This window comes from Pelobates fuscus, chromosome 5 (genome assembly GCF_036172605.1).
Source record: "Pelobates fuscus isolate aPelFus1 chromosome 5, aPelFus1.pri, whole genome shotgun sequence".
NCBI lineage: Eukaryota > Metazoa > Chordata > Amphibia > Anura > Pelobatidae > Pelobates > Pelobates fuscus.
In genome coordinates, this window is record NC_086321.1 from 362,499,514 (window position 1) to 362,515,433 (window position 15,920).

At 41.6% G+C, this 15,920-nt stretch overlaps 1 protein-coding gene across 1 annotated transcript in view; it reads left to right on the top strand.

Moving 5' to 3' along the window:
- The first annotated feature begins 1,441 nt into the window (after positions 1-1,441).
- LOC134611805 (heparan sulfate glucosamine 3-O-sulfotransferase 3A1-like) overlaps positions 1,442-15,920 on the top strand; it is a 92,818-nt gene continuing 78,339 nt past the window's right edge. The window contains exon 1 of the mRNA XM_063456045.1: positions 1,442-2,452. Coding sequence (XP_063312115.1) covers positions 1,917-2,452 — 536 coding nt within the window. The 5' untranslated portion in view covers positions 1,442-1,916. The remainder of the gene's footprint in view (positions 2,453-15,920) is intronic.

Sequence of the window (15,920 nt, forward strand, 5' to 3'; positions counted from 1 at the left end):
AGGTAGGTGGACAAGAGGTTAAATTGTAGAATTAACTGGCCTGGGAACTGAGGGGGTTAAAGGGTAGAATGAAAATGGCAGATAGCTGAGTGAGGGTTTATAGCAGGGGTCCTCAAACTCAGGCCCCCAGATGTTGCTGAACTACAACTCCCATGATTCTTTAAATTACATAGCCATAGAATCATGGGAGTTGTAGTTCAGCAACATCTGGGGGGCCGGAGTTTGAGGACCCCTGGTTTATAGGGTAAAATGAAAAGGACTGGGTGCTGAATGGGTTTAAAGATAGAAGGAAATGAATTGTCTGGAGATGGAGTTTAAGGGGTTAAATGAAAGGAAGAGGCTAGGTGGGATAAGGATGTGGCTGGCGAGGAGGTACATGGGGTGTACAGTGTGTGAGGACAGGAAGAAAGAGATGGGTAGATGTTGTATGGTTAAAACTAATTTGACGAAGGCTACTGTTGGTGGCTGAAACGTTGTCATGGTGGACCCATTTTGCATTCTTTAGAGAAATAAAGAGAAGATGATTACGTGGTACATGAGAGTGATAGCAATACTAGTAAATAATATAATTTGGGATATTGATGGGATTGATGGGAATAGTAGTGTCCAATAAAATCCCATGTGCCAGAGTTGCAGCTCAGAGTGACAGGAATAGTAGTGGTTTCCACAATCTGGCATAGCAGAGGTATTTAGCTAGTAGTAATGGGAATAGCAGTAACTTCCACACACAGGAGTGTCAGACTATTTTTTGCATGAGAGTGATAAGAATGGTAGTTGCTCAAAGCATCTGGGGTGTCAACAATTCTAGCTGAAAGGTATGGGACTAACTATAGCTCCCCCAAAAAACCTTCAGAGGGTTCTCATTGAGAGTGATGGGAGAGGTAGTAGTATCTAACACAATCAGGGGTTCCAGAGGATAGTATTGATGGGAGTTTTAGTGTTTTATACCTTTTGGGATTCAGGGCCTTAGCCAGAAAAGGATTAACGCCCCACAGGGCTCTAGTCAGTTTGGGTTATTATAGGGACAGTGAATGGGGTCAAGCTTTGCCAGGTATCTCATTCTGAGCTCTATGTTCTCTATGGGTTAATCCAGCTTTGATATTGGCTGAGACTGATGTGAATGGCAGCAGCATACAGCACCTATAGTGATGGACCCTGGGTGGGAGCTGGTCAATAGGCATAGCAGTGCAGGATGGAGACAGACAGCCCTGTGCAAAGGAAGAGACCCAGCTAAAGCTATATGATAAAATGTATCACATCATACAGAGCTTTGGAACACAGGCAGGAGACACTCAGAGACACGCCCCGCCCCTCCTGTCTTTCTATTGGTCCATTCTTTCCTCTCTGATGAAGGCCCATTGGTCGGATTCTGTTCTGTGATGTCAGTGAGAAGTTTTGTATCCAGATCCCCACGTGTGTGCAGCATTGACACAGTCTGACAGCTACTACCAGGGTGCAGGGGCAGGTATGGCATGGGGGGCATCACCCACCAGCCAAGCAAGACCCCATTCTTCATAGCCAGCCCTGCTGCAGGGTGAGGACCCCCATCCCAGATTGGATTATCACTGCTCACTGCATGGGGGTAATGGGACTATTGGTTCTGACAATATCATGTTCTGGATATGCTAATCTCAGAGCTGTCTACACATGTATTAACCAGGATTGGGAGATGTAACCCAGGGAGCCAACTGGAACAGATTCTGCGACATAATTTCTGTCCCGCAGAGCTTACAATCTACAGTCTGTTTTTAGGAGATATGCCCATCCCATGCTGGCACTGCACGAGTCCTCCAGTGTGCACTCACCGAGCTGAAGGGTGAGATTGGTTGCAGTTAAGTGGGCACACTGCTGAGTCCAGAGACAGTTCTAATGATATGGCATTGGCATCCAGGGCTACCTAGCATGGCGAGCTCAGCATGCTTTGGGCTAGCATGGCATTGTCTGGGTCACTGCCGGAGCCCTTGTCCAGGAGCATATTTAGGAAGTTTGTGGTGATGCTCTGCTCCCTGCTCATGTCCCTTTATGTCTTCTACTGCCTGGCAGAGCGCAGCCAGAGCCTGCCTGGACCCATCATAGGGGGCAGCGAGGAAGAGGAGCCTGGCTTCCTGGACCTGGCCAGCATGCAGTCAGGGAAGAGGAAGAGGCTGCTGCAGAGGATGAAGGAGCAGAGGGTGAGGCTGATCCAGCGCTCCCCACTCAGCCACCTCTTCCCTAGGATTGGGGTGGCTTACTCTCTGCAAGAGGAGCCCCATGAACTGGCAGAGGGGGACAGTACCCTCACCCCCCTGGAGGATGGCAGCAAGAAGCTCCCCCAGGCCATCATTATTGGGGTGAAGAAAGGAGGCACCCGGGCTCTGCTGGAGTTCCTGAGAGTGCACCCCGATATCAGGGCGGTGGGAGCTGAACCCCACTTCTTCGATAGGAACTATGACAAAGGACTGGACTGGTACAGGTGAGTGTCGCTCCCTATATGCTGTTTGATATTTCCCAAACACTGGCCACACAGTGCCTCCCACTGGCCAAACACTGCCTCACACTGGCCAAGCTCTGCCTAGCAGTAGCCAAACACAACAGGGTCCCCAGTCTCCCGCAGTCAGGGAAGAGGGCTATGCAGGGCTGGGGTCCTAGCTTAGGAGCCATGTCCCCATGGATTTTGAATCATCAGACACCTGCACCCATTATATGGTGATCGCTTGTTCTCCCAGTGGAGCTCACACCATTTCACATAGAGAACAGACTGATGATCAGGAAGGTGTGTGTGTTTCTCATTTGGAATGTTTTGTGTTTAAATTAAGGACTGTGTGAATGGCCTGAGAGAATGCCTTGTGCATATATTGGATCCCTGTGATACAAGGTTTAGAACCAAGCTCATACAGTTACACTGAGCAGAGCTCCTGCATTTAGCTGACAGCTTCATTATATACAGTTACACAGAGCTCCAGTCCTTAGCTCACAGCTCCATCACACACACAATTATAAAGCACACAGCTCCTGCACTTAGCTCACAGCTTCATCACATCCTCAATTACACTCCACAGAGCTCCAGTCCTTAGCTCACAGCTCCATCACACACACAATTATAAAGCACACAGCTCCTGCACTTAGCTCACAGCTTCATCACATCCTCAATTACACTCCACAGAGCTCCAGTCCTTAGCTCACAGCTCCATCACACACACAATTATAAAGCACACAGCTCCTGCACTTAGCTCACAGCTTCATCACATCCTCAATTACACTCCACAGAGCTCCAGTCCTTAGCTCACAGCTCCATCACACACACAATTATAAAGCACACAGCTCCTGCACTTAGCTCACAGCTTCATCACATCCTCAATTACACTCCACAGAGCTCCAGTCCTTAGCTCACAGCTCCATCACACACACAATTATAAAGCACACAGCTCCTGCACTTAGCTCACAGCTTCATCACATCCTCAATTACACTCCACAGAGCTCCAGTACTTAGCTCACAGCTCCATCATATACATTTAAAAACCAAGGAGCTCCAGTACTTAGCTCTCAGCTCTATCACATATAGTTACAATCCTCAGGGCTCCAGTACTTAGCTCACAGCTCCATCATATACAGTTACAAACCCAAGAGCTCCAATACTTAGCTCACAGCTCCATCATCTACAGTTAAAAACCACAGAGCTCTAGTACTTAGCTTGGAGCTCCATCATATACAGTTACAAACCCCAGAGCTCCAGTACTTAGCTCATAGTTCCATCACATACAAAGTCGCACACCGCACAGCTCCATCATATACAGAGTCACACACCGCACAGCTCCATCATATTATATACACAAGTATAAATAACATATATCATGCACTAAATCCTATACCCCATTCCACACACTTCAACACACACGTCTTGAGCCAGAACAATCTTCTCCCATCTTATAACACACCTTATAAACCAGGCACTCATCCATTGAACTCAGCAGACACCTCTGATATTCTACCCACTCCCCCAGAACCCAGCACACACCTGTGATACTCACCAAGACAATGTGCTTGTTTACTGTCAGCATCTTCGGCAAGTACTGTACACCATAGAGACATGGAATGTGGGGTTTGATGGAATTAGGGGATATTGTGTGTCCTAAATGAACAGGAACAATTAACTAGCAATGCCCTGTATGTATTTATGTATGCGATTCTCTGTACATACTGTTATAATACTAACCTAACCAGGTCTACCTGACGAAAGGTGTGGAGCCTTATTGCTCTAGAATAAAGAAACTGTAAAATTTACTAAAATGATCATTTGAAGGGAATTAAAGTGAATTCCAAACTTAAAGTCACAATTTCTGAACTGGGAAAATGCAGCTATAATCTCAATTCAGCTGCTGTGGCCTCAAAATTGAAATTGTGTGCCACAATGTGGGGCATGTGGTCATTGGAGAAAAATATGACTAGCCGGGGTGGAGATAGTTACTTATCTTTCATAGTTACACCTGCGGAATATCAGCATGTCTTACGTGTCTCAGAGACATTTGCCAGTAACAACCCAGATGATAACTGGAATGTCCATGTTTCAGAAGAACTAGTTGTGTATCTGTGGATCTTAACCTTTTTTTTTTACAGGAATCCAGATTATGTACATGACACCTGCTTGGTGACCTATTCTTCAAATTTATAACAGCTAATCATTGTTCGTTTGTAACGTGATATACCAAAATAAAATCTGCGTAACCTCTTCACTCGATTCTTCGCAGTGTTAAAGGGATCTCAATCTGTATTGATTGGGTCAACTGTCTGAAGCCCGAATGTTCCGACGGAATGGTTCAACGCAACAGGGATCCACTGCAAATACATGGGAGTATGGGAACCTAATGGAATAGAACCACTAGTCTATATAATATATCTCGAGTAGTTTATGATTGTATCTACAACCCCAGGATGGTACATACTATATGGCATTATTTTCCCTATATATACGTATCAGCAATATGTATCTTAAATATTGCATTTCTATAAAAGTTAGTGTCAAGATCATTTCTAAAAGTCTTTTAATCTTAGAGCCGCACCAGGTCTGCCTGAGACTAGTGGGAGTAAACTCCGAGGCAGCAGTCGCCATTTCTAGCCGGCTCTCCTTAATCCAGCCTCTCCGCTTGTAATGATAGGCATATTACAGGTCATGATATAAATATATAATATTTGGGCAATTAACATTTCAGCCAGCAATAAAAGTTAAGCACTAGCTTGCGTTCAATTACTTCGGATGACTGCATGCGTTTTGCGTAAGCAGATACCTTACAAAACAGGATTTGATAATGTCACAACTGTTTTGTATCAGCAGTAAAAATCACAGTCCTTGCATTGTGCAAAGTAACTCATCATCTTCATGTTTAACAATCTCATTTTAGTGCCTCTTTTAAAGCGTTGTCAGAAGAAAAATCGATCACAGAAGAATTTAATCTATGTGGGATTTTCTGACAGCTACGAAACATAAATTGCCATAATTGTCTGAGGGCGAAAAAAAAAAAAAGTTATTTTAGCGTTATAGAAAACACTTAAAATCTGTTTTTAAAAAAATGAAGTTTATAATTACGTCAGGAATAGTGTTTTCTGAATAATTACACCAAGTTTGCGGCTTTGAATGACATTTCGTAAAAGGTTTTCTCCCCTGTTTTCTCCTTTTATAAATTCAGAGGTATATTTTTTTCCAGCTGATTAACTCAAAATAAGCAATTCCATTATAATACCGCAGAGTTCCTTGTGTTTTATTAAACCACAATCATTTAAAATAATGGTAAGGAAAACTAATTATTTTCTGTCCAAGTGTGCATTGACTTGATGTGTTTGACAGACACCTCCAGTTAACTGTTTCCTGAATCTTGACAGGGTAATAAAACGCTTTGAACGGAGACACCAAAAACATAACAGTTTTGTGATTCATGAATTGTCGAAATATTTTTACAGGAAGAAATTGAAGTCACTTTTGAATTTCAGGGTTTGTTGAGAAGGTTGGAGGTGGTGAAGAAGTTGTTTTGTATGAGATTTGAAACCGGGGTAGAAATGAATTAATAATAATATTAAATTCCTTAATAAACCATAGAGTGAAAATGTTAATCTGACCATATCCTCTTGTTTTTAATACATATTACCGCAGGCAAATCAGAGTATTTGGGGTAAATGGGAGACTTTTACGCTTACATTATAGGGAGTTTTTTTTTGAAGTTTGAATCCCCTCTGTTAATGAACACAATAAAATGACTCTAGCCATTGTAAAGACTGATGTGCCGGAGTACTGTGTGTTTTGATCATGCGATAGCACTGCATAAGTTAAAAATAATTTCACTGTCAAAGCATATGATGAGTTTGCCTTAATCCCCCCTCATTTACCCAGCGTAACTCATCAGTAAGCATTTAAGATATCATTGTACATCGCTGCAGGATGCGTTTGTGCTTTCCATATAACAAACTATCCTGTTATCACAGCATCTTTGCCTTCTGCATAGCCATCTAACACAAAACATTGTACCACCTCCGCTGGATGACAGTTCTATGAATCAACTTCCATTTATGAGTCTTAGTCTATGATCAACAGAGTTTTTTTTCCTAAACCGAGAATTGTGTTAAACTGACGAAGTGCATAATGTATGATAATATAGCAGATTTGGATTATTACTGGTGGGGCTGTAGAATTTGTACTAATCACCTATTTTTTTTTTTCCAATCATGTTGTCACATTACTACAATTTACTATTTTGTGGATAATTCCGCCTCCAGTTTACCTGAAACAATGTCTAATCTGTTCACTGATGTATCGAAATCAACATAATATAAACTCAAAGTTAACCGGACTCTGACTCTACTGAACCTACTGAGTTCATTTGAACTCAGAAGCCTGAGTTTACTTTCAACGCCCTATCAGATTTAAGAAAAATAAAAAATATTTTCAGGTATGGTCAGGGCGGGTGGTTTCTTGAGTAGAACTTGGCAGAATCTTCAAAGAAGACATTGAGTGGTAAATTACAGAGTACTGCTAAGTTGTTGTTGAGTGGACAACCCTATCTAAAACTCTACTTAACGCAACTCTGTCCCTTTTGGGGGTCTTTGCCTATTTTACAAAAGGCACCTGAAGGTGACGTGTCCACTTGTGTCACAGCTGTCCGGAGGAGAAACTGAAGGCATATCTTCTTTCTTAAGCTTTCCCTCGAAGGTGATGCCATCTTCATTGTGGCATTCATATTCAGCTCAAGGTGCTTCATCAACCTGGAGTTGTTTCAATGTTATACATTCATAAATGTGCAAAGGTACAAGACAGAGAGGTCTATGCAGGATCCAACAAGACCACAGGATCCTCCATACACCAACTATTGACGACTGTGGTATTGATGAACTTGACAGCAGCAACTCTGCCTTTTGTCAAGTCTTGGCAACTTAGGCTTTGACCATATGAAAAAAACAGTATCTGTTTTGTCTTAAGATATCTTTAGATTTTACTGGAATTTCAAGAACATTCCAACATAGTCAATATGAATTTTAAATAATGACTTTATCTTTATTAAGTACTCAGAAATCACAGGACCACATTGATGTTTTCACTATTGGCTCAAAAATTACCTATTGTTCGTATAAAGAACAGCTGCAGGGTTTTCTTAAATAAACTCAGTATCAGTGGCAGCTGGTGAGTTTCAAGATGGTGGAGTACTAGACGCTACCCATGGAATTTGACTCTGTGCACCTAATCCCATTTAATCATCCCCTGCCCCAATGAAACCATGTCCAGCATCATAAGTCTATTGATATATGTATTTGGAAAAAAACTAGCTCCACAACCTGATGCTGCTAACCAATGACAGCCCTGGAATATAGGACAATATACAGGTCTTTCATTTAGGCAGTACAGTATCTTACAACCCAATGCAAACCAATAGGTGGCATCAGAAAGTCGATAAAAGTTTTTTTTTTTTTTTTTTTTTTAAATGCCCCCAAATCTTGACATAGTTATTATCATCATTATCTTCAGCCATCAATAATGGAGGGAGAGGACACTGCAAAACTAATTAAAAAAAAAAAAAAACTCAATGTTTTTGTCTTTATCACACAAGTAGATTATTTCAAAAATAAAAATACAATTGACTTAGCCAGGGTCAGTTTTCTCTTTAGACAGTGCAGGCACCTGCCCAGGGACGCCTGTTTTCAGAACTTATTTTGTGACTTTTTGAGCTCAAATAGGCTGGTGAGGAGAGATAAGTACCAGGAGCCTTGGCCAGTGTCCTCTGCAGTCTAGTTAGTGTTAATAGCAGACCTGCAGGAACTGTTATAGAGGGTGTAAAACTCAGTGCTGTCCCAGATCCTCCAGTGTCTGTGTGTGAGGCTGGACAGGAAGTGGAAGGGACCACTTCCCATCTGCCCTCTAACAGCCTCTCACACAAGACATGACTTGCAGGAGGAGCAGGGAAAGCTCTGAGTGATGCACACTGTATAACAGCTCCTGTAGCTCTAATATCATCAATCAAATGAAACCGACTGGACTATAGAAGATATAGGAGGCCGAGTACTTTGTAAATAATCCTTCAAACTCCTGCAATCAAAGCCTAAACTTTGAAAATAAACCCTTTACCTTAATCGTATGTTTAACTCCTCTTAAAAACTAACTACCTCATGTACCCCAATACTAAATTTAACCCAACTCTAGATCTATTCCCAATAATCTTAAACAACCTTTAAACTACAACATTAACCCATTTCAAGCAGTTATCTTCTTAACACTAAACATCCTATGTAATCTAACTCTGGCATTAACCCAACTCTAACCGTAACCCTACTTTACCATAACCACTTCTCTAACATTGTCTTTAACCCTGCATGCATTCACACTGCTGCATTTAATCACTTTAAAGGAGCACTATAGTCCCCTAAATTACTTTAGCTAAATAAAGCAGTTTTAGTGTATAGATCATTCCCTTGCAATGTCACTGCTCAATTCACTGTCATTTAGGAGTTAAATCACTTTGTTTCTGTTTATGCAGCCCTAGCCACACCTCACCTTGGCTATGATTGACAGAGCCTGCATAAAAAAAAAACTGGTTTCACTTTCAAACAGATGTAATTTACCTTAAATAATTGTATCTCAATCTCTAGATTGAACTTTAATCACATACAGGAGGCTCTTGCAGTGTCTAACAAGCTATTAACATAGCAGGGGATAAGAAAATCTTAATTAAACAGAACTTGCAATAAAGCAAGCCTAAATAGGGCTCTCTTTACAGGAAGTGGTTATGGAAGGCTGTGCAAGTCACATGCAGGGAGGTGTGACTAGCAGGGGTGTATTTGCCGCGAGGCAAACAAGGCATTTGCCTTGGGCGGCATTTTCCAGGGGGCGGCAAAAAAGCCACCCCCAAACGCCCAGGGCAAATGCCTTGTTAGCCTTGAGGCTAACAGACATCCTGGGCTGGTGGCTGCTGGGCTGGTTGCTGGGCGGGCGGCTGGCGAGGGAGCACTTCCTCTGAGCTGTCTGCTCAGCTCCCTCGCGCGCCGCAGAGTGAGGCTGGGAGCTGGAATATGACGTCATATTCCGGCTCCGCCTCCCAGCCTCACTCTGCGGCGCGCGAGGGAGCTGAGCAGACAGCTCAGAGGAAGTGCTCCCTCGCCAGCCGCCCGCCCAGCAACCAGCCCAGCAGCCCGACCGGCAGCCCCACTAGACCCCAGGGAGAGGGAGAACCCCCCCAGCATTCCCAAAGGTAAGGAGGCTGGGGGGGTAAATAAAAAAAAAATGAGTTAATGTGAGTGAGTGTGTCTGTTAGTGTGTGTGTGTGTGTGTGTGTGTGTGTCTGTTAGTGTGTGTGAGTGTGTCTGACTGTGTGTGTCTGTTAGTGTGTGTGAGTGTGTCTGTTAGTGTGTGTGAGTGTGTCTGTTAGTGTGTGTGTGTGTGTCTGTTAGTGAGTGTGAGAGTGTGTCTGACTGTGTGTGTCTGTTAGTGTGTGTGAGTGTGTCTGTTAGTGTGTGTCTGTTAGTGAGTGTGACTGTTTGACTGTTTGTCTGTTAGAGTGTGTGTGTGTGAGAGTGTGTCTGTTAGAGTGTGTGTGTGTCTGACTGTGTGTGTCTGTTAGTGTGTGTATGTCAGTGTGTGTGAGTGTGTCTGTTAGTGAGTGTGTGAGTGTGTCTGTTAGCAGCTAATACACCCCTGGTGTCTGTTAGCAGCTAACAGACACACTCACACACTCACTAACAGACACACTCACTAACAGACACACTCACACTCACTAACAGACACACTCACACACAGACACACTCATACACTCACACACACACACTGACAGATACGCATCCATTAGCTAACAGTTAGCTAATGGATGCGTATCTGTCAGTGTGTGTGTATTTAGAAGGCGGGGGAAGGGTTGGGTGGGGGTGGCGGGGGGGGGGGGGGGGGGGGTGAGGGGGCGCCTGAGTTTTGTCCTGCCTAGGGCAGCACAAAACCAGGATACACCCCTGGTGACTAGGGTTTATAAACAAAGGGATTTAACTCCTAAATGGCAGAGGATTGAGCAGTGAGGCTGCAGTGGCATGTTCTATACACCAAAACTGCTTCATTAAGCTAAAGTTGTTCAGGTGACTATAGTGTCCCTTTAATAATAGATTCAAACACAGTACATTACAATCCGAAATCTACACACACATACATATGCAGTTGACAGATATGAATGTTTTTAGACCTGCAATGTTCTGTCAATATATTAATTATACTTATTTATCTGCTTTTTTTTGTGTGGTTGGGGAGCAGGGGGCACCTTATAATTGTATGCCTACAGGCAACTAACATGTCCGGCCCTTGGTTTAGGTACTCCCTAATCTGGGCACAGAAAACTGCAAAAGCTACAATCATGGATATTGTCCTCAATAGGTCCTCACCATCAAGTGTCCTTTTACCTTAATTCAATATCCATATACATCAACTTGCATTTCAGTTTATTCTAAGCAGGGCATTTATGGTTTGATAGTCAAACTGCGTAATTAAACTTCACATGTTCGGCATTAAATATCCTGCAAGGGTTTCACATTAATAAGCAGATAAAAGCAACATTTTCAGAGAAACGCTTACTGCACCAGATAATTATAATTTAGATAATACAATTACAAAGGCAGGCTCTGATTACACATATACCTTTTACCTTATGGATGGAAGAACAGCGTCCTGCTTTAAGTAATTACCTTTTATAATTCCATGCCATGTTTCATGTAATAATCTTATTTCTAAAGTGATAACATTTTCGGCAGCACCGTGGTACGGGTGAGCATAAACATACAAGTAATTTAACAAACAGATCAAGGGAACAAGGGATGACAGAAGCCCACCCTAGTCAATTTGGTTTACAGCGTACAAGAAATTATTTGTAACTGTACAAGAGGTAACGTGTAATGTGCCCGGAAGAGAATGTAGATTGCCAGTACACAAACTGCAGTATATTCATTATTAACATATGCTACACAGCATATACAGTAATATTCAAGAAGGTGCAATGGGGTAGAAACAGACGGTGTGAGGACAAGTTGTGAGAGGTGACAGAGAAGTTGATTGCTGAAGATAGCGTGTTTTGGATAATGGCTGGATACAAAGAATGAAAGGAAGGGTAGAATTAAAAATGAGAACAGCTGACGGATGTACCACTTATCAACTTTGCCAAAGGAGAATTTGAAAATAACTTTTTGGAGAGAATGTAATTCAAGAAGTGGCAAATGACCTATTAAAGACAGATATGCTGTTGGTGGCAGATTCATGAAGGAAGTAGAGAGCACAAGGTATCAGTACAGTGAAGGCTATATAGAAGTTATATGCCAAGGGAGATGGAGAACCGGAACTAAATCCGGGGAACTCTAATTACTAATATAGCTATGTAGGAGAATGCAGAGGAAAGGTGAAAATTAAAGAGGAGCAGGAGACGAGGAACGAAAATCATGAAGGAATAATGATAACTTGTGGTCCAATGTTATGGAGGGTAAGAAGAAAATAAAAGGAGGTCCGCAATGTCAAAAGAGGCAGATGGGTCAAGAACATTTCCTTTCGTAATCTTTAGATCAGGGGTCAGCAACCTACGGCACGTGTGCCTAGCATGGCACTCGAGGTGCCTCTGAACGGCACTCAAGGCTGTTAGAACAAAACAGGCACCGGCCTATCAGTCCTGGTGGGATTTCAGATATCTGCTAGTGCAAAAAGGTGGTGAGGGATAATCCACAATTTACCATTCCAGCACTTGTGAACAGGAATCCATACTGGAGTAGAGCAGCCCCCACCAACTATAGCAGCTCCTGCCTTTAACCTGTATCTGGCCAACCTGGTCCCCACTGAATCCTAAGGAAGCCACACACTAGATATACACAGAACTGCAGAATAAGCCTCCACGTCATACAAACATCACAAGCAGCCTCTCACATGTAATACTACAAGCAGCCCCAATCATACACACACCAACAAACACACTGTCACATATCATACACACACAATTCCACAAGCAGCCCCCATACACAGCCTACATTCATAGGTATCATACAAAATACCACAAATTACTCATGAACATACCTACATGCACACAAATACAATGTTACAAAGCAGCTTCAGCCTCCATAAATAACACAAGCAGAATACGGCAACATACAAACATGAAAATTTGGACCTGCACACCAAGGGACTTCAAGATATTGTTTTGGCACAGTACTACTAAAAGGTTGCCTACCCCTGCTCTAGATATTGCAGAAATTCATCTTCATCTCTTTGTTTAAAGCTGTTTCAATGGCTTGCCCACAGAACAAACTAGATTGAAGTGTATTAGAGAGTTGGACTGCAAGAACGTTCGTACGAGCTGGCCAAGAAGCCCAAGTGTGGTAGATTATGTACATATGTCATGTGGTAATTGCATGTTTGAAGGACTTCTGGAAGAAAAAAGAAAGCAGAGTGATTTTGAATATTTGTTGCTGTTGGAAGACAAGAAAGGAAGGAAAGAAAATGAGTTAGGTGTGTGAGGATAGCGTTGATGAATAAGGTGTTAAAAGAACGGAAGCACACTGACTGTAGGAGAAACAACAGATTTTACACATTATGGTATCAATCTTTTCTTCAGTGTAGTTTACAAAGTTGCTAACAGATAGATTGGTGAGGGAACATATTCTAAAAGGGTAGAGTACAGAGTAGAATGTTGCAAAGAGGTACTTTAAATCCTTTATCCGCATCTCGGAAACCCCTCCTCCAGGACCAGGAAGTGATTCCACCAATAAGGAGCCTCTCATTCTGGAGACTAGTTTTATTGGAGGTTTATGGGATCAATATTATCTCTCCCAGTCACTTACCACATAGGCTCAGTGGAAATGCCAATAAAACGACAAGGTTAAGTTAAAACTCAGATTCATAGTTTTGTAAACCTGGAGGTCATGAATACATTGTGGCATTTATAATTGTTTACAAAGGCAGACCCACTGTGGGTATGCTCTACACCAGGGATAGACAACCTTCGGCACTCCAGATGTTTTGGACTACATCTCCCACAATGCTTTTACACCCATAATGCTTGCAAAGCATCATGTGAGGTGTAGTCCAAAACATCTGGAGTGCCGAAGGTTGCCTATGCCTACTCTGCACCATAACCTTTTGCAGTGGTACTTGAGTGACTTTTAAAAATAATTTTAGCAAAACAAAAATACAACCACTCTGCTTTAAAGTTTATTATGACAGGACTTGCAATAACTTTCATGGCACGGAGTTATTGCTGTTATAGTTCACAGTGCCAAGGTTATCTATCTATATGCTAGGGGCAATTGGGAGGACACCGATCCCTCTCCTACTCTCACTCGAGGTTTGCGCTGTTTAGGAAATGTTACAAAGATCTGAAAAGCAGTCAGCAATCAAATACATATTTATAATACAAACGTAAATATGAGCACATATGTCATTTAAAAAAAAAAAAAACATTAATTTTTAAGTTTAGTATAAAAAGTTACTGCACTCTGCAGCGATTAATTGAAGAAGGGTTTTTGTTTGGTCGAGTTTTAAATGTTCTCTCACAAGTACGTTTACGCAAAAATACACTGTTCCACAAATTAAAATTCTTCAGAAAATGAGCCAAAAGCAAAGGTTACACACTTCAAAGGTTAACGAAAATACAGCAAGTCTGGGCAGTCACCCCATCTTTATCTGTAACCGTTTGCCGCCATGTACTGCAAGTTAGTAGGTCTAATCTTTCTTGCCTTCAATGTATCCCTGCAATCAGACATCCGGGTGATTGTGTAAACACAGAGGAGACTCAACATAAATGTTTTATTGGAAGATTATTTCTGGAGTACTGCCACTTATTTATGTAAGCACAGATAGTCGGGGCGATGCCCTGCCGAGATTGTAGCAGTCTGTGTCTGATCATCCACAAATAGGACATTATAAAAAAATATTTCTATAGGCAATCTCTGGCACTCTAATCGATGTGAATCACAACTTCGCAGGGCGCATCAAACTTAATTCAAGGAGTCCTGATCTCCCAGACACTATAGCATTTACAACTTGGCTACAGTTACAAACTCTAAATACCCGAGTCCTAAATATTACCTGTATTGTTTCGGGTTTTGAGAGCTGGAAGGGTAACTTACCTTCTCCGTATGTTTGCTTGAAATACGGTTATTGGCCACTCAGGGTTAAAAAAAACTGTAATTTTTTCCTGCTTTAAAAAAAAAGAAAAGAAAAATATACATGTAGAAGAAAGGGCAGACCTTTTTTTTATTTTCTTCTGTAAATAAAAATTAGTTGCGGTCTTAATCCCCAAATACCATAACCTTTGCTCCGTGACGATATTTGGAATAAGAAGTAAAATGGCTGGTTTGTCTAGTGTAAACATAGAGTTGCGGCAAGAATTTAACAAGTTATAAAGTAATAGTGTCAGGGAAAAAAAAAAGGAAAAAAAATGAAACCGGCAAGCTGCTTATTGGCAAAGAACTTTAAATATGTATGATAAGACTAAGCTAAGCTGAACTCTTAATAAATAAACTGTAGTTTTATTTCTGCCTTATACTTTTATAGTGCGTTATAATACTTGGGATTATTAATAAATGAGATCAAAATCTGTGATTACGGGTATAAAGTTATGCCAACTCCAAGGATAAAGTGTTGTAAAATAAAGTGAAATAAAGTGAGATTAAAGTGAATTCAAGGTAGTTTTCAAATTTAAGGCCAGGGTAGTCAAACTAAAACCATAACGGATATTTTTCCAGACTGACCATTTTGATCTTAAATTTAAAATTCCGCTTCAATTCACTTTACAGTCTCACTAAGGTAAATTTCCCAGTAAACATTTTTGTGAGTTGCGTAGCAACAGAAATCTTAAATAAGATGTATCCAATCTATAGTTGAATATTGCATTTTGATTCTGGCTTTCTCTAACTATTTTTGCCCCAAAAATACCTACTCACCCGAATATTTCCTAGAGACAGATATATGTTTTTGAAGCATTCCTGCAGATATTATCCACTAAACTATAAGCCGTAGTGAGCTGTCAATGAAGTTGTACAATTTAAGCCATGGTAGTCCTGTACGAAAAATATCCCCATCTCAGTACAATTAGAGTATTTTTTCAGCACTGGTATTTTTTTTGGCTTACTATGCCTTTAGACTATTAATAATCACTTAGAGTTATACTTTTAGCAAAGTTCTGCTGTTTCGACCTTAAATTTGAAATACACTTGACAAGTCTCCCCAGTCAGTGTTTTAGATACAAGGGTCTGGGGATTTAGGGTTTGTCAAGCTTTAACCACAGATTTGAAGGATACCTTAAACATGTTGTTTGCGTTGACATGGTGCGTATAAGGTATTGACATTGTTCAAATCTGTGCAGTAATGCCTAAATGCAGTTTATCCACTAGTGCAAGGTCACGGAATGTCTGTGAACGCACCACGGTCATCAGAATTCCTTACAACAGCTGTGTCCGGC